The sequence below is a fragment of the Anticarsia gemmatalis genome, chromosome 1 (assembly GCF_050436995.1).
Source record: "Anticarsia gemmatalis isolate Benzon Research Colony breed Stoneville strain chromosome 1, ilAntGemm2 primary, whole genome shotgun sequence".
Taxonomy (NCBI): domain Eukaryota; kingdom Metazoa; phylum Arthropoda; class Insecta; order Lepidoptera; family Erebidae; genus Anticarsia; species Anticarsia gemmatalis.
The window spans coordinates 1,540,670-1,567,814 of NC_134745.1; the positions used below are offsets into that span (position 1 = coordinate 1,540,670).

At 33.2% G+C, this 27,145-nt stretch overlaps 1 protein-coding gene across 5 annotated transcripts in view; it reads right to left on the reverse strand.

Moving 5' to 3' along the window:
* Positions 1 to 27,145, reverse strand: part of LOC142987199 (rho GTPase-activating protein conundrum-like) — a 117,254-nt gene that overhangs the window by 40,685 nt on the left and 49,424 nt on the right. For all 5 annotated transcript variants that reach the window (XM_076135798.1, XM_076135807.1, XM_076135816.1 and 2 more), the window contains one exon: positions 14,833 to 14,974. In XM_076135798.1, coding sequence (XP_075991913.1) covers positions 14,833 to 14,974 — 142 coding nt within the window. The remainder of the gene's footprint in view (positions 1 to 14,832; positions 14,975 to 27,145) is intronic.

Genomic DNA, 27,145 nt, shown 5'->3' on the forward strand with positions numbered 1-27,145 from the left:
AAGCCAATAATATTTCAAGACTCTACCGGGGAAAATGCATTGACATTGAGCTAAATAATTTCGAAATATGGCAACCGCGTAATAGAGCATTGTCATGTATGATTTTTTAACAGGCAGCAAGAGTTTTTCTTGTATTAAAATAAATTTAGTATGTGCTTCCCGACTGATTTATCGTCCGTAACATTATCTTAGAATAAGCTTACCTACAACAAAGCAAATTCAATTGATGAAGGACGCGCTATGCTAAATACGCATTTATTTAACAAAGATTAAGTGACGACTATTTTGAATTTAAAATTCCAGTTGAGTATCAAAACAATTATGAAAACAATTCAGTGGCAGTGAAAAATATGTTAGAGTTTTGACTCGGCTTAACTATTTATATTTTGACTCTATGCTTTTATGGCAATCTTTTTTGCTACTCTGTGACATAGACGAAACACTATTTATAATTTAATCTGTACTCATAATAAATTGCCTAATTACAAACTGCGTATAGCCTACAGCGATAACAAACAAATCAATTAGAATTTAAAAGGCAACAATATTTCAAGATCAAGTTGAAATCATTTCATAATTGGAACCAGATCAATTGGTTTTATGACTGTATGAAAAAAAATAACCATTAGGCTGATTGTCGCAACAAGGTCGAAATAAAAAAAAACTGTTTGTAATTTATGTAAATAGGTATCAGGTAAGTATATAGAAAAAACTACTTGTAAAGAATCGATTATTTGCATATTATAGGAAGTCAATGTTATCTGAAAGTTCGGAATGAAAAACATAATAAGTTCCATTAAATAATCAAGTTGACTCGGCTACTGACAACTAATCGCGACGTCAAACAAATTAAATAACGCATAATCACTTTTGTCCTCATACCATATTAAATAATGATCATGAAACGCGAAAGTTTAAAGTTATGCCATCGACATCAGTCATGAGTAAAATTACTCTTAATGTACTTCACATTATTGACATCTGTCACTTGAAGACCACAGACAAAAAGTAGCAAACTTCTTTTTCGTAAAACTAGTTTCATTAATAAAAAAAAAGTGAATGTAACTTTTAATAAAGCACGAGATTTAAAAACAAACAATTTGACTTAATAATGTTATGTAACGGCGGCCATTTTATATTTTTATCTCGACTTTTACCATAGCGTGCAAGTAATTAAGTATGTTAACACTTGTTGTATGTTTACATAAATTAATTATAATGAGCGATCTTCTTTTATTATGTAAGAATGGGCAGGAAATGTTTCATGTAATATATGTAACAATATGATTACATGATCTTTCCATATGTTGGACGAATTAATTTAATCGCTCTCGAATCGAGTTATTTTTAATTTACATTATTTTCTCCAAACATAAGCTGCCTCATGTTATCGACAAGAATATATGCAAGGTAGACATCCCGTCTTCGACAACGTATCAGAATATGCTATTAAGATTTCCATTATTATACATTACTGTACAAAAATTCTGTCAGAAATAGTATATATTGTGTTCCCTATCACTTGATGAAATAAATTCAGTACAATTTACTACTTCATACCTGTACTTCAAGTCCAGGTAAGTTATAAAATAGTTAATTTCTCCAGTTACGTTTGGTTCCACGTAACAAGGAGCGAGTAACAAAATTATGGGTTACCACGCATGCCATAACAAAGGCTCGCCCCTTATTACGCGAGATATAACATAACTACTGAAACGTAGGCTTAAAGGCACCAATTACTTTAAAACTATTGCTTAAACACATAAATGAATCATTACTATCGATCATTGATCGTATCCGCTTCGAACTTCAAAAGGGATACAATTAGAACAATTACGTAACCCCATTCATACATTTCTATTAATATCTTGTTAGCAATGTGGACTCTATTTGATGGCAATTACAGCCGTCAGTGTGCGCATTTATTACACGAATCAAATCATGTGAGATCTGCAATTTGCTTTCACTGTTACTCTTAGCAAGTGATTTTACTATTTCTATTGAACTTTCTATTTAATACTGTACGTGCGTCTATTACGTGTGTTGTAATAAAAACAAGTAGTTTAATAAGTGTGTTTGGTTTGTAATGTGCTTGATACATAACAGAAATATTTGTTGGATTGGTTGGAGAACGGAAAAAGTGCTTCAAAAATGGACCAGTTGTATTGCTAACAACTTGGAAAGAAAGAAACCCATTCAACGTATAAAAGACACAGTCAAACAAGTATTCGTAGAATATTTTTGCAGGCCTCGGATTCGATCTTTGTAACTATCACTTACCTCGTCTTTACATACATCAATCAAACTGGTATTCCATTATACTAAATGGCAGGTTTGCTTACCTGAAACAAAAAAAAATAACACCATAAGTATACACAATCGACTAAAAATACATTAACGTAACTAGTTACAATTACAATACCAAGAATCAAAAAACGAAAAAAAGACAGGAAGGAAAAGGGATGTACTGCCTTAAGCACAAATTATAAACCAAATAAAAATATACTTCAATTACTTTACATCCCGAGTAAAGCCATCATTAGCGATAGCAATAGCAACTGTCATTAACGTGTATGTATATACACGTAATACCGGACAAAGCAGTTAGCGAGCGGCGACCGTCAAATTCACTTTGCGGTGCTGTAACTCTTGCGCAAGTTGCCAGGTGGACATGACAGTACAATTATGCTATTATGAACTTGAATTCGTAAGGTTTGCAATTAGGCGGTAAGAAAATTGCAGTGATTTAACTTTTTAAACAGGTGGCTAATTATAGGCTTACTTCCTTAAAATTTGACGGTACAGGGACAGGAGCCTACAGCGAAATTCTTTACTTAGGTCTATTAAAATATTGAACCCGACAAATTAACCAAATAGTGTAAAATAAATTAGAAAAGGCCAATAGTAATTTTCCCGCACCAGAAATCGCACCCAAGACTACATGATCAGTAGTCGGATACACTACCGACCGCATATGAGAGGCAGACATATGTATATGTACCATAATTGCAAATGGTTGAGTTATAAGTATCTGGCCTACGAAAGAAGACCTATTTGTCTTTTAAATACTTAGCTTTTGCCTCCTCGATCGCTTATCTATTACAATTATTTTCAAATACATTTCGCCATACTATTAAATATCAATTCAATAACAACATTTTGTTTTGAAGTTCTGTAATCATCACAATTTTCGCGCGAAACGTGACAAATAACACTTAGGCAAAGGTCGAGAGTATTCTGCCTCATCGACGTTTCACGTATGTCTTAATGAGGCACAAGTATCGCCTTTGGATGCCAGTTTCACTTCACTATTACAATCTATTAGAATGACAACTTTGACAGCTCGTAATGGCGGTAATAAGATGTCAATTTTAAAACTGTTATTAGTAAATTCCTATTATTATCTTACTGTAAAACGTGACTGCCCTTTTTAACACATTAGCAGTTTCTACCTTATATAGTTAAAGTAGTACGTGGATAGTTAATTCCGAAAACCATTTTTTTTTCTCAGAGTGACAATCAACACAGTCTTTCGATATTAGAGAAATAATGATATTTCAATATCAAAATAAATTACTGATATTTCAATCTAAAGGCCCTGAAGGCTTATTTGTTTATTGCATGGCTTATAAATTACGCAATTTTCAAATCAGATTTTTAAAATCATTATCCTTGTAGCCAGCAAATTTCTTAATATGTTAGTTTTACTTCTTAATAGCACAAGTAAATATGCAAATTCGCAATCTTTTGCAACGCACCATAAATTGGTTTTAAACCGTAAATCATAATTGGCAATAATTTAAATGGAAGCGACAATATATTTAACAGTCCGAAACAGAATATGGAGCGTGAAACTCAAGGTGATCTTGTAATGTATGTTAGTAATTATCTCTGAACAAGGTCTCTAAATGACTGATATTGGGCAAAACTACGTATTAAAATTATTGGTACTTGGAAGACTCTATTTATCACACGAAGAAACAAACATATTGAGATTTGCATATATCCCTGCGAATAAATTATAAAAGGAACATATAATTATTTGGAAAAACAATTGTATATTAATGTATACCTATTGCTCTATAATCACAGCGTATTATAAAGATAACACACTTGAATATATACAGAAAAGGACTTGCTGAAATAAATGTAGACATCGTAAGGAGGTGGTATTAAGCTATGCTATTTTGGAAGTCTATAGGTACATGCAGTATGTCTTACAAGGGCTAGTAAAAACCTTCAAAAAACAACATCCTTCCGTCAGGCGTCATCAATAACCGTATACCTAACGAGGAAGTAAAACATTACCTTCATCGCAAGTTCATACAAAAACCTCAAACATTTACCAAGACTAGGCTATGTAAATCTCATAATCTTAATCTAACTAAGCTTGAACGGAATTCCTGATACTCAGATAATACAGCAAGTAATTAGTCCTTGGTTACATTATTTTGTATTAAACCATTTGATAGACATTACACAATATCTTTTACAAATGGATAAGATAAAAATAAAATAATTAGGTGTAATCTGATTATTGTGAATTTAAATTAAACCGTATCTCGATACACTTTACAATCAGATAGTGATAATGACAAAGCAAAAGAGTAAAGAAATTAATGGAATAAAAGACAACGATCTATTACGAAAACTTGCAAAATCGGGAAGAGAAAAACCTAATTTAATTTGTCAATAACAGAGACAGAAATGTTTGCTAAAGATATGTAAGTCATACAAGAAACTGTAGAGAGATTTCAAGTTTACCAAGCTCAAATAACATTCAATTTAAACTAAGCTTGATAGCAATCAAGGTTCAACAAAGACGAAGAAAACAATTCCACATTACGCCATCACACAAAGACGATCGTCCCTGGCATTCAAGAACAAAACAAGCTTGATAACATTAGCTAAGAAAGTTACATCACGAAGCATTCAAACGCTAAGACATCTTAGACCACCCATCAGCACATTAGTGTTTCACTAATGTTATTCAAAGTAATGTCGGGCTCGACCTTGTAGCGACAAACTGGTCGGGGCTGGTCGCCGTGGCCGGTATCAACATCGGATCGCACGATCCCGTTACCTATCTCATTCGTATAACGGACTCCCGATCAGCTTAATGGACATGCGCACTTGCTACGCTAGAGTAAACATTTTCAACTCCAGCATTCGATTGTCACGGATGTTTGATTAGTGTTACGTCACAGATTTGCATTGAAGACTCGTTTTGTATAGCGAATTGCATTTTTTATGCAGATTTATTTGGAATATTTATTAGCAATACTGGTATTTTATTTTGTCGCTTATGGTCACAGTCAAGTATGACGGTCAAGAGCCAGTTCACAGATCACGGATGAACATTTTGGGCTTTCAGAATCCCCAGACATATTCATGAGATCATCAATGATTATGGATCTTATCACTGTTAACTTTGATAATCACAAGTGCATTCATTATATTATGTGTAGGCAATTATGATTTTTAGCGTTTCGCCCACAATTGGACATAATAAACGAGATATTTGTCATTAAGTGTCGTCAGGATTATTGTAAAAATATCACCTAAATTCCCTTTCCAACATGTTATAGAAAAAATAACATCCCGTGCTTAACTCACCCGTGTTACTAACTAACAAGAAAAATACTTGTAATTTAGACTCATTCGACCCAAATAAAGCAAATATTTGTGAAGCATAATCACACTTAGTATGACAAGTGAACAGGTAGTCTAAGCGCCGTTACTTAGGTTCCAATAGTCGAGTGTGGCTTGAGTGGATGAATGAATGTGCCTACGCACTTATAACTGTAAGCCCGGGAGCCTGACTATTATCAACTGTGTTCTCGATGCTATGATAGTTATCTACTCGAATACTCGTTTCCTGGCGAGTCCAGTAACCTATTTAGCATGGAAACCTGTACGACTCGTTCGAAGGTGCGATAGAGGGCTATTTGTCCTTAGACGTAGTGTGAAGTTAGATAAAAAGATTTGCATGCACATTCTTTGAGCTTCATTTATGAGTGTATCGGTACAGAAAGCAAAAAAGGATTGGGTAATTGATGGTTCTATAACTGAAAGACTTCTTACTTGCCAAAATATTAGGTTGGGGAAAGTCTTTTCGCATTATAGTATGCATAAACTTGTAGTAAATACACTTCATTAGGTTTCTTTCAGTGAGCTCGTGAGGTACCCAAATATCGAGCTCTTTTGTGTAGAGAAAAGATTTTATTACAAGTTAATACATACTATAATGCGAAAAGACTTTTTCCGCGACCTAATATTTAAATTGATCAACAGAAACGAAAAGCTGAAAGGTTTGAATGAAAAAGATTGTGGTTTCTAATTCGTTGACAGTAAAAGTGTTTTGTAAGAAAGAAATCTGTTATTCTCTTTAGCTTCTCTTTATCTTTAGAGCAATGCCTTCCTAATCCTCCACTTACAGTTGTTTGTAAATCTTTTAATTCCTGAGTTGTAAAGAAATTAAGGACTCGTAATTATGTTTTTATTATTTTGTTTTCATTGACGTCAAAGTTTCTAGTTTGGGATTAAATTAGATTTCCTAGGATTCCTTTTGTGTTCTTTGAAATAGATAATATTTACTCCTGATCTTAATAATAAGGTTTGGTATTGCGTCTCTATTGGTTTATGCAGACAGCCAATTTCAGCCCTTAGAGCGATCTAATATCTATAACTAGATCTCTACGATCCAGATAAGAAAATTCTAAAAGTAAAAGTAGTCAAAGGTAGCAAATAAATTCATCAATGTGCCGGTGACGGTCAAGTGCGTCATGTAGTTTAACGACTATCTGATTTGCAATTCTGTAGGTGCGGCCAGAACTTCACTAAAGAAAGGAAGGTTACTTGAAATTGCGATGCCAGCAATCGTTTCTTCTTGGTGTCCGGTTTTCTCAAACCTGTTGATTATGGAATGCGGGCCCAACGTTGATGTACACTCGTGGGAATAAATTTATATGCATTTCTTCTTTTTCGTATAAGTAGTGGTAGTTAAGTTTCAAAATTATTCATGCCCCTTGCAGACCTCTGAGTTGATTATTATAGGACAGTTACATTAATTCTATCAATGGCAACATCTAGGGCGTATCATGCCCTGTCATATATATAAACCTATCCTAAGTATTTCAATAGTCAACAAAATACTTGCCTTTCAGCATGCAATCTTGATACTCTTATGCTATTTTTATTTTTCAATACTTATACACGAGAGACAACTAGATAATCAAGAGAAGACTTATACTGTACATGAAGAGTTACTTCTAAGTTATCAATAAAAACAATGTAAAAAAGTGTGTCATCATCTTCATATTATTGCTCGCGACTGTACAAAAGCTTTTATACAAAACACCGGGCGTGTAATGTCGATTGCTTTCTTACAATTAATAGGTTCTATCCGAGCACGAGATTGTTGATTTCACAACAGATTTATTGGCTGCCGGTGACTTGTGTCCGCACTCACCGCAGTCTCAGGAATTCCGATAACGTCGATATACTGAATACGATTAGAAGAGTATTTATAATATGAAAGTGATTTGATGCATTATCTTACAAAAGATGGACATTAACGAGATCATGTAAGCAATAGACGTCTCGGCCAGCTTACAATGATATAGTTCGCAAGATGTCTGGTGCAGGGAAACTATGATAAATACAGTCACTCAGAACAATTGTTTTCAAAAAAATACATTTTATTCTTCTAAAGGACTAAAGTTGTGAGAAATTTAAGAAGCTCGCAATCACTTTCAAAGGCAGTATTCGGATAAAAAATTTAACCTATGGACATAATTTACTACAGCTTTATTTTGCCTTGAATAGTTTCTTTCAGAACACTATTCAAATGAACTTATATTACCTCCTTACAATATAAATATAGATAACAGTCTTCAAATAGTTATTCAATCGATCCCTAAGCTCTATCGTTGGCACTGAATCGTTCGCTTCTTGGAATCGACGACATTTTATTGGTTCATTGGCCTCCAACATCACTGCATCAGGCTTTTCAAGTAAATATAATTTAAACAGTTATATTAAAATAGGAAAACTAATAAAACAGTTGCAATTGGCAAGAATTTATTTATTTTATGGTTATTTTATAGTTTCATGCCGGTTCATCTTACTCACTCTATCTTTGGAACTGGCGATAAACAAAGGTAAAACTATCTATATATTTATGCGAATATATCACCAAATAAGAAGAAGAATTCTGCGGATAAAATTAATAACCATAAAAATTCAATTCAAATCAAGATGCATAAAATTACGCCTTAGCCAGAGAACAGAGAACGCCACTTGGTACGATCCTGACAATCTTCCTTAGTTTCATTTACATCCATGCATGTTGTGATACAGGACCGCAGGTTACGAGTACTATGCACCTGGCCTTTTCACAAGACATCACCGATATGATTTGCTTTTCTTTCTTACTTAATTTGTCAAAAAATCCTAAATTAATCCGAAAAAAAAATTACTAGACGACAGGAAAATCGGCACATATTCATCTAGATACCAGTTCAAGTAACACATATTCTACATACCAAAGAAATAACTTCTTTAGAATTCAACTTCCTCAATAAAAAACAGCGTTGTAGGCAAGGTTACGCATTGCATGCGAAAATAGAGAAACGGGCTCAGAAAAAGTGAACGCAATTGATTGGAAACGCGCTAATCGCATTAATCGGATTAGACTTGTAACAGTTTTTTATAACAAAATATTAAATGCTCTTGCCCTTCAAAAGCATTCTTTGTTACGATTGTTGACCGCTTCAGTTGATTTGTTGCAACTGTTTGAAAACAACATTTGGACTAGAGATTTGCGGTTTGGAAACGTGGAAAGTAGGTGTCAAAAGAATTGAAATTTTTCGTTGGTGTTGGACGAAGTTTATAATCGAATTTTCGGGGCTAGAATTAATGCTATATACCAAATATTAAATTATAAATGCTTAAATGTATCTACTAAGATATTAGATCGTTTCCAACTAATGTTTCATGGAATTTCGTCGTTAAAGCCTGAAATAAAATAGGCTTTGGAGGCCTGTTTTGAAACCATTAGTCGTATAGCGTACGTTAGAAATAAGACCCTAGACCATTTTTTATGGTACTAATGTAGCCCTATCTATAACAATGGATAGTAATTTAGCAACCTATTTTTAAATAACAAATACCTACGTTAAGCTATTCATCTTAAATTGAATGGCCACTGGTCTCGTGCAAAACGTACAGTATTTTATTGTTAGCCATTTTGTCACGTTCATTTACATTGTCAACTGATCTTGAAATATACGTTATTGCAGTTTCTTTAAGTAAAATATTCGCTATACAAATGTAAGACTTGAAACTTCATTGCTTTGTGACCGTGTGTTTGTTCTTAAAGTGTCAATGACCTGAATGATGTTTAAAAGAAACTTTTGCAAGAAAAGGTTTGATTTATCTTGAATTCTTCTCTATACTATAGTTCTCCAACATTCGCATTAGCACGCAAACGTGAATACCTGTGTATGCAGGACGATATTTGCCAAAGAATGCCAAGTTTTAAAGAACAAAACAGTCTGAGCAAACAATCAAACTACGAATATGTACAATTTTTTACACAAACGAATGACGATAAATTTTACAATTTTTAAAGCTTTTCCCATCTTACCTCTACTGTAACTCACTTTAGTCCTTAAAACATAAAATTGACAACGCGACGGGCCACACAATGTATAAATATTTACATATGTCATTATATCAAAATATTTATCACAATTTCGAATCAGAAGGAAAACGAACACGTTATTTATCAACCAAACTATAATCTCAAAGTACAAGAAAACCTGAATGTAACCTCAAACGTCCTTAAGTAGTGAGGAAGTAGATGTTTACACACAGGTACAAAGCCGACAGCCGTATAGCGCCGAGTTCCGAGAACGTTTACACCGCAAGTATTTATCTGTCACATACAATATACTACATGTTGATATAATTACGTGTGATTATATTTTTTTATTGTAAGTAGGCTTAGTACTGGTTTATTGTTAGTGTGCTGATAGGAAATAAGTTATGTAATGATTTGTGTATTTATGTTATAAAATTCAGTCGTCATTTCACTGTTAGCGATTCTATTTCAATCACTCTGCCACTTACATTATATGAGCTTAAACGCTATTGAACGGATAAACTATCGCTAAATGTACCTCAGAAATCGGGGGTTAAACATGTACATATATAGAGGTAATAAAGGCCTTTTGAGTGATACTGAAAATACAAACAATTATAACTTATCTCTATTTTAAGTGTCACTCAACTCAAAAATACACCAAAAAATTTATCCTGAAAACAGACACAGCGACTGTTGTTATAAATCGAATTTTGGGCTCTCTATATAAAGATAGTGGTGAGCAAACCTCTTTTACCACTGCCCCAAGCATGTTATCTATGTAGTGTATAACCCTAATATGTAGTAATACATATGTATGTGCGTGTATGTGTATTATAAATGACATTTACATAGTGACCTTCGGTTTGGGCAATCGTTTACTGAGTATTTACTTTAGATCGATTGTCCACATGTCTGTGTGTAATGTCGACGCGGCTGTGATTGCGATATTAATCAACCACGTGATGTTATTTTGTTTTAGTGTTTGTTTGTTTGTTTATATTGAACTGACTTGTAGTAGAAGTACTAAAATCTTATAACCTGCAAAATGCTTTATATGCTGTTAAAGATCGAGAACTTGTATTAGCAAAAGCTGAAGATCAAACTCAGTGAGATCAAACTGAGTAAACATGGGCAGATGAAAGCGATAACAAGGATTTAGAACTTACTTGAAGATAAAATTGAATACTGAGTAGATAGATATAAAAGCATGAGGCTAACTGCTTATTCGTGCCGCCTAGCTAAAGCAAAATCTTAACACAATATTTTCAAAAAGTAAATAAAATCCAAGGCACGTGTAAACTGTAACACTTAGCGTAAACTTTTTACAACAAAAATAAGACTTATTAAATAAAGTACTAAAATTCTTGAACCGAAGAATATAGATCAGCATTATAAATAAACGAAACTGCATTGATAAGAAACAGACTACAAAACATTTTCATGTCGGTTTTTCTTCAAAACACAAAAGAACCTGTTTTCAATAAAAACTTATAGATTACGTTTGCTTCTTGTAAAAACAACCTCTTTTGTTGGAAGAAAAACATCATAGTACAATGTGACTGAAAAATATTAAATAAAAAATTGCTGTTGGAATATTGACGGCATTTCTTTGACCCGCGTCTGCTTTAAGCGTTTTTTTTTGTTGTGAAATATTCGGTATTTGGTTACATCAGGAAAACAACTAGTGTAATGAGAACATCACGTATAGTTGCTTGTTCTTTAAGATATTTAAGTTTGCAATTATGTAAACCAAACACCCACTAATATAGGTATTAAGATTTCATAAAAGAGTAAAGTTTCTTGCACTACAAAACATAGCTTCCTGAGTCCCAGCCCGTATACATTTTTCAACTTTAACGAAAAACTTGATTAATTATGTTATAACCAATAACTATTAAATAACTGTGTATTCAAGCAACTAATCAAAAGATACATGCTTTTGTGAGTTTGTGTTATTATGCCTACCCCCATATTCGAAACTGCTGTTCGTGTTTTGGTTAAGTACTTACCAAATATTCGTTTAGGCAAATGAGCCAAACCGCTTCTGTTAGTTATTTCATTAAGGTTTGTACTTTTCAAATAATCTACACGGAAAACAGACAGTCTATCAAATAAGTAATTTTAACACACGTTGGTGCCCTATTGTGACCCTACGTTCATATTATCCATTATTGTTATAATTGGCGTACAAAGCCCATTTTTAGCGCTTGCGTCGAACAATACTCGTATTGTTGTGAATGAGAGAATTAACATTCTTTGCACAGACACGTGGAGGCCGTACGTCTCAACTGGAACATGTCAAGGCCTGGTACTGGTGTCCACACTTATCATACACTCATAAACAATATTTTGATACTTATAATAGTAAACTTAGCCCATTGCTAGATAAGGATCTCCTCCCGCTTTATCGTGTAACTGTACCATTGTCTCCTCCCAGAGGAGAGAGTGGGTAAGCCTTGAATCTACCACGTTTACGAAGTACGGGTTGGACTTACTTAAGACTTCAGACTTCAAGAACTGTTTTAAAGAAGTCTCGGGCATGTTAGAATTTATAATTAAGTCCCTGAGCAGTGGAAGAGCCCTGATGGGCTTCTTAACCACTTCGGTAAAAAGGTCGTTTGTCGATAAGGTAACAATATGATTATCGTAATAAAGTAGGTACACTGCCCAACACCTTACAAATATTACCCGCAACACTCCATCATAATGATTGGCCTGGAAATCGAATCTAACACCTCACGTTCTCGACCCATGATTACAACTTAACAACTAAACTAAAATAATGTCTGAATCGTCTCTAATGCCAAAAATAGTTATCAAACAGTGACCTCACCGTCCATCTTGAAATCCCGCGAGTTAAGGTGTGTGCGCATTTGGACATTCACTTAGAATAGAACAAGTAACAAAGTACAACAAAGACACGTCTCTATAATGAACCGAGTTTTAAGCATATGTTTAGTATAATGCCGAATTTTAATAAATATATTTGCTGTTTTAACAACCACCCGAACAGACAATGTTGATAATTTGTTTCCCTTATTTCCTTTAATTTAACATCGTACGTAATCTTCAGTCCTACGAATTAGATGCCAGACCCAAAACCAATAGCAAGACTTATACCATATTATAGAGCAATGACATACATAAAACAATATCGAAATGCTCACACATAACTAACATCGGACATAACGTCGAGCATTCGCCTGATCATTACAAGTTACAACAAAGCCCACAAATGTGTCCACACCTCATAATTGCAAATATAATTATCTCAGTACGAGTGGTTATTAAGGCTATGAGCATTACTCGACCTTGGGGTCTATTTAATATAGCCGGTTAATTGCCCAACCGCGCCCAGAGCAAACACCCGAAATAACTGAGCGATTGTCAAAGAGATTATGTACCACTTCTTATGAAGCAATCTTTAAGAACCGCTGCTTCATCGAAGCAGGTGTCAAAAGCTCGAAATTTAGATTTCGTAAATAGTAACTAGTTTATTTATCGACGGAAAGGAGAGGTTATGTGTACTTTTGGGCTCATTTTTATTGAAAACAGAAATGCCTATGTTTATTCCCGGGTCTCATGCTATCTCCACATAAGAGTAATAAAAACCGTTTAAGAGTTTCAAACATGAAAGAAAGACGGACAGACGTTCGCAAAAGTATTCGTATGCATTGGCAGAAAAGTAAATTAATCAATTTTTAATTTTATATCCAGCTTAACCTGATGAAGATAAAATAATATTTTTTTAATTCTTTCGGACACCCCCGTGACCGGATTGTTTTCAATTATCTTCCAAAGAAAATATTGAAGACAGACCAAAACAAATAGCTGATAAAAGCAAAATAATATTTATTCAAAACTATAAATGATAAATAATCAACTACAGACGTTTGTTATCATAATAATAACAACCTTGGCGGTGAAGAAAGATAGGAAGATTTGATTGCCCTTGTACTTAGGGTCCGTTGTTTGCTTGTTTGTGAAAGTTCTCGCGACACAAGAGTAATTCTTAGAGCGGGAGTTGTCTTTTAAAAGATCTAAAAATAGCTGAATAAATTAAATGAATTGAACATATTACAGTCCCATAGCTTTGCAAAGGTCTCGGAATCAATTGGGGAATGGAACAATATGCATCTCACTAAACATTTATGTAAAGAATTATTATCAAAAATATTTAGGGATTAATAAATTATTATTTGCTGTTTGTTAATAAGTCCCAGTTACAAAGGTTTTGGATATTTACCATACCATGATTATTGAAGCTACTTTAAAAACAATACTTACCTGTAGATTTTAAGATTGAAATAAAATTATCATCTATAGTAGGTATACCTACAATAAGTAAAGTTATAATGTTTTTCGGTTTCAAATTTAATTCCTAGGTGCAGCAAATTACGATTAGTATTAGTGAAAGTACAGACGTGATGTTATTTTCCGTGTCTTATGATAAAGATATTGGACTTTGTCAAAATGCATTTTTATCACTTTGATATACCTAGACTTACTGATATTCTTTTTATAACCTGACATCTGTATCAGGGGATTATTAATATCTAGATTTAAAGGACAATGTATAAATAGTTTTAAGGTAATGAGGTCGATTATTGAGATCAGATATACGGTGTTATTGTGAATCCATTTTTAAATAAGATAAGACGGTTTTTTACTATGTATTAGGTATTTTCATCAATCTTACTATACCACTATGTAGTCATACTTAATTATTCCTTATCATTAATCCATATTAAAATAACTTATAGCTTCTTTAGTTATAATATAAAAGAGTAGGAAAAAGAAGACTTTATACTTGTTATAATTTCACATATAAATTATTTGATTCAATTTCTCGTCTACGATCTGAATATCAGTCGTTTTTACCGTCACAAATTAATTTTACTCGCTTCAGCATAATATCGATACAAATTGTACAAAAGATACGGCAGAACAGGAATTATAAAGTTAAGTATTTATTTTTAATACTCCATCATCTATAGGACCAACTTTTGTGTTTGGAATGGGTGCCCAAATAATTAGTTCCAGAAGTCTTGCAAGCACCTATAAGGGAAGGAGTCTATGTACCTCGACACACGTCAATGTATCAGTTAAATTGAAGTAGCATTCACAGCTAGACTTATTTATTTCTATATAATAATATAATTTATAATTAAATAAGTACATACCTTCATAATGGTTGTCATCGTCATCATTGGCGGCACTGATCTGGCGGCAAAGGTCTTCGTACTCGGCCCAGTAGGCGGCCAGCGCCGAGGGGTCCGGCGCCCGCGCCGCTAGCGGCAGCGCCATGCGGACCTCGGGGGACTCCTGCACAACGGAAACATACATATTAATAAACAAATCAATCACTTTTACATTTACTTTTATAATTTTATAACAAAGACTTTAGCCCCCATTGCCTGAGGTACGTTTAGCAGCAGCTTAGCTATTCAATAGCGTTTAAGTTCAAGTCAGATTGAATAGATAAACTACCGCTAAATGTGCCTCAGAAACCGGACATAAGCAAGTTAGAACTACGTATTTTATAATAATGATAAGTGATAACGTGATGAAGATGCATCGTTCTTCTCCAAAAACATAAACCTAGTATTCATATAGTTACGTTACATTTTGATTTGTTTTCAAACCAAAAGATAACGAGAATTCTTGGCTGCTACAGGGTAACTTCAGATTACACCAAATATCTGCTTAACCAGGGAAACAAAACCATCAGTTGTGAATTAATCTCGTTTACTTATACCCAGACTAAATCAAATGTAATCTTAAAGTGGGTGTGTTGTTCTCTAACCTATCCCTTATAGAGGAACGACGTGATGCTATACAAACAAAGACTAACAGTCCATTTTATCACTAGGCAGATTGTCAAAACGTATATTGTTCCGAGTCATAAAACATAAGAGTCTGTTGTTTCGGCTATCATATGTTACTTTGTTCATGTCCTTGTATGTAACTATTAATGATGTGTAGAGTTCAATCTACTGCAGACTTGCGTCATCGTTTTATTTAGATGCTGATTTATATTGTATTTGAGTAGTTTTTAGGAAAACAAAAAACAGTTGCCGCTTGGTATTATTTTACATCGTTAAAGCCTGTTTTCAAATCTTGTATACAAAGTTTGTACAAATAGGTATACATATGTGTAACACAATTAATGTCTTTTTCGAAATAGAACCAGGATGTCATAGTAGTTATTATGTATACAGTACTGAAAAGATCGAAAACGCTTCATGCGCCCAGAAAATGATTGAAATCTGACTGTCTTATAAATCGATGACTAACAGTAGACAGACTAACTCTTATCAATGATTTCATAATTCGTGGAGGTGGAGGAGCTCATGGCTTAGTTAACAACAGCCGCGCGGATCGATCACTGAGATAAAGCTACGCTTGCCGAAGTTGTTTTGTGGATGGGTGACCATCTAATACATAACAAGTTCCTCCGTGTTAATATTGATTTCATAATTCTAATGAACCAACGAATTGATAGCGATGCAATGACAAACAAAACTCAACAATACGCAAAGCACTTAAGTTTAAGCAGCATACGATTACGAACAATGTCCCCACAATGATTAATTCAAAAACAATGAGAGTACTAAACACTTAAACAATGTAGATGAATTATGAACGTTTTACGAAATAGAATTGGTCAATACTGTCGCAAGGGGTACAATGACTTGTGGTATTACACGCATCTGAATTTCATTTGAAACTGAGATAGTTATTGCAAAGATGATTTCAGTGATAAGAAGATGCATTTCAAGTACTTGAGCAATTTTTTGTATAATTTGGGATACGGTTCATCTTAACGTTTATTCTATAAGCTTGTTTGGTATTCATTAACTCAAATTAAGTGATTAGAAACCTTTTTGGTATGGTAGCCTAACTAAAATAGTTGGAAATTCTTATACTGAAGGGTTTGAAACCAAAATTTGTTAGTTGACTGTTATATACTTATAAACCAGTCTAGCTGTTACCAAAGATCGGAGAACGAAAAGCAATATTTGAACAACAAGAACAGTAATTGTATCGTAATCCTCCTAAATACTTTATATATAATACTTATGAGTAGAGTACTTATTCAAACAGGAAAACTATTAATAAAACAATAAATCATAACTTTGCAACATATTTGGCGTATTCCTTAAATAACATTGTCGTCGTAATATTTTCCTGGACATACAGGATACTTGAACAAAAAAACAACAATTATTGTCAATTTTAATTTAAAGACGTATTTATTACGTAAATAAACTCAATTAAAATGTATTTATTTTGCACTAAATGTTCACTGAACATTGTGTTTTTCACTTGCACTAATTTAATAAGTACACAGTTCTGCCACGTACTTAACTATGCACATAAATGTCTCATTTATTGGAGTTTATTTTAAATATTATGGATCCCAAAATTCATTAAATGCTGATGAAACTTTACTCAATTTTGAAGTAGCGTATTTAAGTTATTACTATCGTGCTCACACGTTAAAAAGAAAGAGGTAGCGTATGTACCTAAATATTACTTAAATTTAAGAAATTAGTGTTCATTATAGTTTCAATAAGTGATAGAAACAGTATAATTTTAGAGCACCTACTATTTGTATGTGAGTAATATTTCAGCATTCGAAAATGAGCAACTCAAACTAACTATAAATAATAATATGACTTGTTGTAATCGAGTTCGCAAGAAAGTCCTTCCCCGTCCAAAAACTCTAAACTAATTAGTTCCACAATGTCTTATGTAGTCTTTCATCACAGTTAATTACAAGTAGTTGTAATGTAGGCGCTTACGTCATTTCAATTTAAACAACGATAAGTTAGATTTGAAGTAATCCTGCCGCATTGCGATGGCTTAAGATATTTCTAGAAGAATGACTGCAAATGGGAATTTCCATAATAGTTTATGCATTTGATTTTATAGTTTTACGTTAATTTAGCATACTAAACGGTTCAAACATATCTATTTATAACATATATACATATTACATATATTATGTACTTATATATTTTCGATTTTATTGTATCGAGTTTGCGACAAGTTTTGTCATTTAGAATAAGATACCTTTCAAAAGTTATAATCGTCAGAAAACTATATTCGAGAAACAATTTAGAAGTCTTTGAAAGGTTCTCGAAACAAAATCCATTAAACAATTTTCAACGTATTCAAGGCTTGTATTGACGTCAAGTCGCAAAAACCAAAAATATCCTTCATATCCACTACCTCTTTCATCAAAGAAGGGAGATTCCCAACTGTTATAGTTATAAATCTTTTTTTCTCTCAAACTAAAGGAAAAACACGCAAATCCTTTTCACAGAACAAATTTGCAGCCATTACAACATATTCGCATACAAATACATAGAATGAGCCACACCTCGCGCGAACTCATCACTATACTATCTATGACGTACGCTATCAACACATACCTGATAACGCAAGGTCGAGTGCCTCTGAAGGCGTTTATATGTGACATTTTTACTGGTAGTTTATGACTGTTGAAGTGAGCTTTTGAAGCCTTGGTCATGTTTTATTTGCTAGAGAATAGACGTCTACAGAGAAGAATTTACTAAAATACAAAAGCGAGGTAACGCTATCCGCCTTTAATGATAACAGTTAAATACATAACATTTTTTCGGGAAAGCTTGTCTGCTACTTTTTTATGAAGAAGAAAGCAGGCGCATGCATATGGTAGTAAATTCTTCGTAGATATAGAAAAAATATTGTTGCTTTTACGATGCGGTGCAGCGTAATTTAATTTTTTTTTTCAGTATATCATACTTAAAGCCCAGAAAGAGAGTTCTCTGGTCTCTGCCTACCCCCATGGGAAGAAGGCGTGATATTATGTATATATGTATCATGCTTAATAGGATCATCACTTAACTATAATATGAATATAATAAACACTTATATTTCATATAACAACAGACACAAATCTTTTATCAAGTTAGTCACCGGCTAGCTATGCACGGTTGTGAATGAAGTCGTTCCCAAAGTTCACGTCCTGACGCAGTATCGCTACATCAATGTGTTTCGTAATGCAGGTACCGTTTATAATAACTTATAATAATGTACGTGAAAGTATGATACACGGGCAGAACGACTGTTATTTTGAGCTCTTTGTCTGTTCAAGTGTATTACCAACCAGCTTTTCCGAAACGGAAAAAATGATTATCAAATACTTTGTTTATTATATTTTGAACTTGTATTTTAAGATTTTCTTAGAGCTAGGTTAGGGTTTTAAATCTGTTTTATAGTTTTCCGTAATAATGAAATCTAAAGTAATTTAAAAGAATACTTAGAAATGTATATTTTTCTATACAGTATACGAACTTTGAGCAATAACTAATGGAAAATTAAACAAAAAATTTAGACTTATAAGCCAGACAAAATACTACCTGCATGCTGACCTTAGAATATAAATATTCTTAATATCATGCGTGTTAAGATTGTGGACAAAGAACAAGGTCTGAATGACGAAACGAATGCAAAAACCAAAGGATAAATGTAGAGCAAGATTTACTCATCAGAAATATCCACAAAATACCCAGTAATCTTGCCTTGATTACAACATTAAAATATTCTATAAATGACGGTCTTAAACCTGTTGGCCAATTAAAGTTTTTTTACCCATAATTATGAAACCCGTTACAAAGGATTACATAATGAAATCAAATGAAACTCTCAAGCAATTTGTTCGTTTGTACCTATCCATTTTGATACTCAAGTTAATTTTGGTCACATAAGAAATATATTCTATGGGAATGAGTTCTATTACCTAAACTTAAAAGTTTTGTAATATTTCTAGCAAATACATAGTTGTTAACTCTACCCATTTTGTTGTGATTCGCCAAAGTCTTTGTTACTGATGATTGCAAAAATATTATCAAAAAAAATTCTTGATCCAGAAAAAATAAATAAGAATCAAATGTATTTTTTCATATCTAATCCTCTGAGTCAAATACGATTACAAAATAAATAATCTACTACTCCTTCTCCTAAAAGAATAATCAACAATAAAGTTATATGAACTTCTCAAGTAAATGAATTTGCCGTAACTACAAACTGCTCAATTATCTGGCCTCACGAGAGCTTATGAATGTTTCCTCGGAGTCCACGCCCACACTCGGAGACAGTAGGCATGCGCTGGCATCCTGTGTCGCTTCCGGAGCACCCACCACGGTTGACGACCAGGGACGAATTCGGAATTAACTGTTGCTAATATCGTACATTTGTTTTAATGAAAGGTAATTTGATTGTATGTTTATTGATATAATTGATGGTTTGTTACTTGTTTATTTATGAAGTTTTCGGTTTATTTTTTAGAGTTGTTATGAGCTTTAGTTTTACCACTTGTTCTTTACCGTAAGTAAAACGTGCCACTACATGCAATAAGCTCACACTTTTAATTTTTTATAGAATACGGAATTCCCGAATATTCTTATACTTAGACCATTAATGATTCAACGTTACGTGAAAATTGCCGTATTTAAAATATGTAAAGTCAAACATAATGAAAACTGGTTTAATTAATTAGCCCAGTTTTCCTAAATGTTGATAAAATAATGACAAAAACACGTAGATCAAGGTAAATGTTAAAAAGCCTGATAAACTAGGTAATTATTTACAAAACAGAGGAAGTTCATCACATTTCCGACAGTATAGAAAATAATGGGTTTATTTTATAGAGACATTCCTTACATTCCTATGCGGGTCACATTTTTTAGATAAAGTAATTTGTAGAAAACCGTAATCGAAATGAAAAGAAACTTTAACATCCAGGAAAACGTAGCTATTTGATGATTGTTTTACGAAACAAATTGATTTCAGTTAATCTTATTTTCAAATAATGAAACGTCTGAAACTAAACCGATTTCTGTAGTTTTCAAAATCATCCTTAACTTAATTTACTGTGACCATGGCATTTCCTTTTCCCCATTAATTCTTTCCAAACACATGACTCACAGTAAAATTTAAAAAATTATCACACCAATTGCCTAAACCACTTATTTGCGAAATGATAACCAGGGACGAATTCAGATCAAAAAAAGCATGACATGCTGTTGAATAATGCATGCAAACAGCTTTTGGCACCTTCATTAGCAAACAGAATTAACTTGTTTTTTGAAACAAAGACAAAAATCTCAAACATTCGTCCGGTTTCCGGAACAAGCAACATGTATACGTAACTGCGTGAATCAGGTGATATATGAATTCGAAATTCTTTGGAAATCGCCTCAAGATACTAAGATGCAAATAAGAAATAAATGCAACATTTATGACCGGAATTATAATAAACTACGGTATTATATTAAATCCCTGATGACTAATACCGATGATGTGATATAACATGCAACGAGTAGATTAAGATTAAATATATTAATCGAGTGCTTTTAAATTACAGTATAATGCATCGATAAGTATATTAGATTATAAACATGCAACGCGAATGTTTACAAGTTTTGACAACGATTTCATTTTGACTAACGGAATTGTTACGCCAAAACTCATATTTCCTATTTTTAGTTTTCTTCGTTTTCATGTGTATATTTTCAGCCTTTACTGTCCCACTGCTAGGCAAAGGTTTTCCATCGAAGTGTGGTATGGATTCGGCTTGATTCACCAAGCATTCCAAGTGTGGATTGGGGACTTTGTTTTATAAATACTAAGGTAAAATTTTAGAAATATTATGCGTCTATTTTCCTCAAATCGTAAAATAGATGCATGCGATCATTGTCCAAAGTACAAACTTTAATAGCGAAACAACAACGCTTAAACAAAAACGAATGAACACATGAACATTACTAGTAAGTAGTATATAATTAAGTTGGCCATGAACTACACGGCATCACGTTTGAAGCGTGATTGATATCATGCGATCATCACAGCCCCAATTACGGCCCTGTGCGTGACTGTCAAACATTAAACCACACCTGAGTATTATGGAGTTCGCTGTGATATATTTGTTCTATAATACAGTTATTACTAGCTATGGTTAACTCCCGCGGTTTTGCTCACACATGTATGAAATATTTTTATCGAATTCCGATGCTGTCCGGTATCTTCTTTTAAAATTACTTTTGTTTAGATGTCACATAAAGTAGTCACAAATTATATATTAAAGTCGTTAAAATTGAACAGAAAATACATGAAAAACGATCGATTGATAAAAAGCATCAACTTTTTCATATCACAGAAGCACACGCAACCAAATAAACTATTCTACAATTTTCATCCCAAAGACAGATTTTGTATCAACGTCAAAAGTCTTGGACTAATAATCTAGAATGATGCCGTATCCACAAAATTAACAAAGAGAGTTCCGACTTAGTCTTACCTAGTGGATATTTACAATATACTCGTCAAAATAAGGCCTTCGATACATAATTTCCATACGTGAATGGGATTTCTAAGAACGATCGTAAATTACGATACTATGAAACCTGTTTAAGGATAAAACGTTATAAAACTAGCGAATATCAATGAGATGTGACTATATGTTTTAAAATAACGTATTTCTGTATTATGCATTCATCTTTTGCTACTCTTGATCGCTAAAAAACGAGCGAAAATACCTTTCGTGAAAATCGTACAAGTCTTCAGAACATTCATCATGGAAAATCGGAATTAACAGGAACGAAACTTCCATACTTATTTTATACCTCTATAATAAGCACACTTTTCTTTTAGCCCAAGACTGACCCTTTGCTGTGCAAGGGTTTCCTCCAGAACGAGGAAATAAAGAACTAGATTTTAATTAATTTAGATTTTTAAGGACGCCATCGTCTATTCAAACCATCCTTAGAAAGTAATACTTATCTATCTATTCTTTAAATGATAATCACTTCACTAAGGACGTCATTGCCTACTTAAACCAGCCTTAACAAAAAAATCTCATTATTTCCTAAGAGCAAAATCACATTGCTTACTATAGGTATTAGTTTATTTATTGTTTAACATACTGATGGTCCATTGATACATGACTCGTGCTGTCATCGACAAGCTAGCATGATGTCATGATTGCATACAACTTTACATCCTTGATCGTCTAACACCTAAACTTGTTGTACCTAACTTTATAGACTTTGACTACCTTCGTGGCGCAATGGTTTAGGTCGCCACGACGCTACCATCGGTCGAGGGTTCGATTCCCACACGGATCAATTGTTTGTGCAATCCAAAGATAGTTGTTTTGGGCCTGGTTGTACATTGTGTCTGTTGTTTGTATGTTTGTAAAAATCCCCGCGTCACTAGAGCAAGTCTTAGTGCGGGAGTTGTCTTTCTTAAGAAGATAAATCTTGCAGTACCTAACTTCATAGATATTTTATAGCTAGTGCTATGACGATTAATACCAGTTCAAGTTTGTTTTGATGATATCATATTTATGTCCTCTTTTAACCTATGATTTCCATTGACGTATGTTTAGCTAATAATTAATGCGTTTTTGGGAAGTATTTTTCCATCCATATTCTTTCTATTCTGTCTTCGTCATACTTTGTAGTTTTGTTGTATGTATAGGTGAAAATTCCGTTTTTTTTTTTAAAGTAATATATTTATTTGCAATTGCATAAAGTAATGTTTTTTCCGCTGCTTTTTTTTTAAAGGACATTCCTTCACTAAGAATTGCACTTGTGGCGACCACCTTAACCACTGCGCCACGAAAGCCGTCATGACCGCTCTAACCCTCGTTATTTAAGAAAATGCCGTTATAAGCAAATCAATAAATCTAAAAGTGCAAACGTTTGTTTATTTCTTAGATCAATAACATATAAAATAATGGCGTATCACGTAAACACGAGACCTCACGCACTTTCTATTTAGCCAGCGTTTTCTGCAACTATTTCTAAGAATGACTCTGTATGGAGAGACCACAACACATTCGTAGAATTTGTTTAATTCTTGTAGATTTTCCTCTTAACAATGATTTCTTTTAACACTAATACATATTATTATCAGTTCACAGGAGAAAATATCTGTTGATGAAAAAAATTAAGTTAACCCATGAAATTACCCGAAAGAAATGAGTAACCAAAAACTACCAAACCTGCTAAGGTAATTGTAAAAAAGTCACAGGTGCTATAGACAAAAAGTCTATGAACAGAAGGACAGCAATACGAAAAAAAAGCCTATTTTATCCTTATTTCGTAAAGAATTTTCCCTACACCTTACGTCAGGGTTTCTCCAAAACTTCACATCAGTTGCCTTCATCAATCAGGATAATAAATGAATATGACATAAAAGGCCACGTTCAGCGGTTAAATCTTGCTCACAAACTTGTAAAAATAATACTACAAGTTATAAATCTTTATAAAATGCACAAAAAGTATAAAAGTATTGATAAATGCGACAAAAACTTCTCCAACTCTTTGATAATTATATTGAACTCTTTGATTTAGACATAAATTTAAGATACAAAATCAACTAATGCTTTTAACAAAACATAAATCGAAGTTACCCAAAAAATATGATAAAAAAACCGCCAGTGAGGCTTAATTTCTTCATCAATTTTATTTTAAAAGGCAAACGAAGGACATAATTTTTTAAAACGAGTACATTGATTTTGATGTTCATTCTGACAGTTTTGAAAACTTATTTAGAGAGTAACTTATAAGAGTATTTATTCAAAAATTTTGTCAAACGCTGTCCAAAAAGTACGAGACCATCAAATAAATGAAAGCAAGACTAGATCAATAATTTCTAACAGACGTTTTAGCTTTTACGGTGCCTACACACTATATAAGATTAGCCTCATACTGTAAAATATATGGTAACGTTCTATTTAATCATACTTGTATACAGCGTGTATATATGTGTATCACAATAATATAAGCTCAACTTTGAGAGTCATGTGTGTGTCATGCAGGCCACTATATCGTCACAAGTAAATGCATGCGTGTATTCACCTCCACATCAACTTATAACGGATGTCCAAGAATTTAAATATTACTCGAGATACGAACATTTTAGGAATGTCTGATGTCATCAACACAGTCACTAAAGTGCGTTTTATTTTTAAACTGCAGTTTTTCTCACTGACAGTTAAAAAGATCAAACTAAGTGTTCAATAAAAACATTGTACCTATTTCATTTTGAAAGATGACTTGTATTATGATCGGTTGAAGCTTGTGACTAAAAGGTTGTTGGCATCTGTTGTCTTTTTAAAATGAAGTCAGTACTCTTGGATGTTTGTAGATCTATTTTTATCGACAAATGCACCTGACAAGGTTTAATATCGCAGATTACTCTTTTTATAGAAACTGCAACAAAATAGAAAAGATCTCTCTATGCATTGAATGTGTTTTAATTATTCAGATACTTTTTCTTTCTCTGCCTATCCCTACAGGAAAAGGCGTTATTTTATATAATATGTAGTTATTAGTTAATTCTATATCTTTCTTATTTCCTTTCAGTCAAAGGCCAAACCACATTTCTAACTGAACTTCTAATAAAATGCAACACTAATTGACCTATGACCACAACAGTTGCAACTTGTTTGACTAAACGACAAATGCATATGATAACTATCTAAAGCATTACTATATACCGTTCCAACATCATTAACCTTTGACCGTCTAACTATCATCACAAATTTGAACCTTAAAGCCTTACAAATAAGGAACGCAAATGCAATTGACACCGGCAAACTTATTTGAGACGTACATACAGTTAAACATGTTCTGCTCTAAATAGTTCCACGCACTTGCGACACGCGCGTAATTGCGCACAAAATGTCGTAGTTGCGCAGATTTGTCGTAGATATAGTGAGGATGTAATTGTCGGTGTCGTTGCACAAGGAGGCTGTTGGACTGATAACTGATTATGGTATGTTATGCGTCGCATGGGAAAGAAAAAAATGTACAGGGAAATGGTTATATATTTGCAATATTAGTCATACATTTTTTGGGGAAAATACTTAAGAAAAATAACCAAATACGTCAATGACTTATTCACCCATCAGTAAAGTGACATAAGTCTAGGTTTCATAGATTTTAGTTACCTTAATATAGGATTACGTTTTTTAGCAGGATGTGGATATGAACGACAGAGTTGACGGCCGATAGAGATTATTGAAGGAAGAAAACAATTAAAAACATGCTATACCGACCCTACTTAACATTGGACATTGATGTTTTCTGCTCTGAGCTAAGTAAAACTAATTTAGGCAGTCAATGAAAAGGCTTATCGATTTACTATTTAGTATTATTCTATTTCACCCATTAAGTTAATCTATTTTAACAAGAAAATGATTTAGACTATTTTCTTCCTTTTTTATTTCAGACGGCTCAAGGGATGTTATAACCGCATTACATAAATCCTCAGTTTAATTGTCACTTTTCATATTGTATAACTCACTAATTAGCAACGAAAGCGAACGCTATGATAATTGAATAATTATGAATAACCTGGTAACATTCACTTCGCACATTATATTTCGTCATCGGAAATAATTAGATGTGTTTAGCTGCTGTAAAGTTTTTTGTTTATGCAACTAGGTAAAATGAACACTCATCAGACCTGCAGACGAGGTATTTCCCATTACTGAGGATTATTGAATAGCTATCAAGATAAGGTGCCAAAAATGAATCAGCCAGTGCCTCTGTCGTATTTAAAATGAACTATTTTTGACAGTTATTTATTTATATGTCAAATACTCGGTACGAAGATGATATATTATGATGGTTCCCAGAGCAGAAAAGGGTGATAGAGTACAGGAATCAAAATTATTCAAATAGGTAATGTACTTAGAACATTTTTATGCTGACAAACGAAAACCAGCGATCGAAATAACGAACAAACCAACTGTTGTTCATAGCCTAAACCACCCACCACCCCTCAATAAATGATACCACGCATGATGCATTGACTTAATGACGTTTCAACCTATAATACATACAAAATGTAAAATTGACATTGTTTGAAAACTACTTGTTTTTTGTGCGTAAATACCAGCACAATAAAATCACTTAACTATTTAATCTATTTATCTCATTACAGGAAATGACCAGCAATTGTATTCAGAGCTCACACAACCATAGCAATATTTACACTGGCAATTAAAACTGAAATTAATCAAAATTAACTACCATATTATGTTAATTATAATGTTAGAGACGAATACGAATTACTGTTGCATCACAAAGATCTCAAATGTCAGATAAATCTAGTGCTTAATGCATTTTAAAACAATTAAGTAAGTATCGTTACGAATATTTGCGAAATCTCACTAACACAGGAATCTGAAAATTTTAATATTGCAGTGTTGCAATTGGCCTTTTTTGTTGTAATTAATTTTAATGATCCGCGTGAGGTAAGTAGCTCTAATTAATACGAATCAGAAAGTGAATCTGATGTTTCAAGAAGCTGGAATGACCGGTAATGTAGGCTTCAGTGAAGTTTTGCAATAACCTTCAAAAGTTCGTAAAGTCCAAGTAGGCTTTAAGTCAGACGTTAAGTAGGCATAAAGTGACGATCATTTGCCAAACA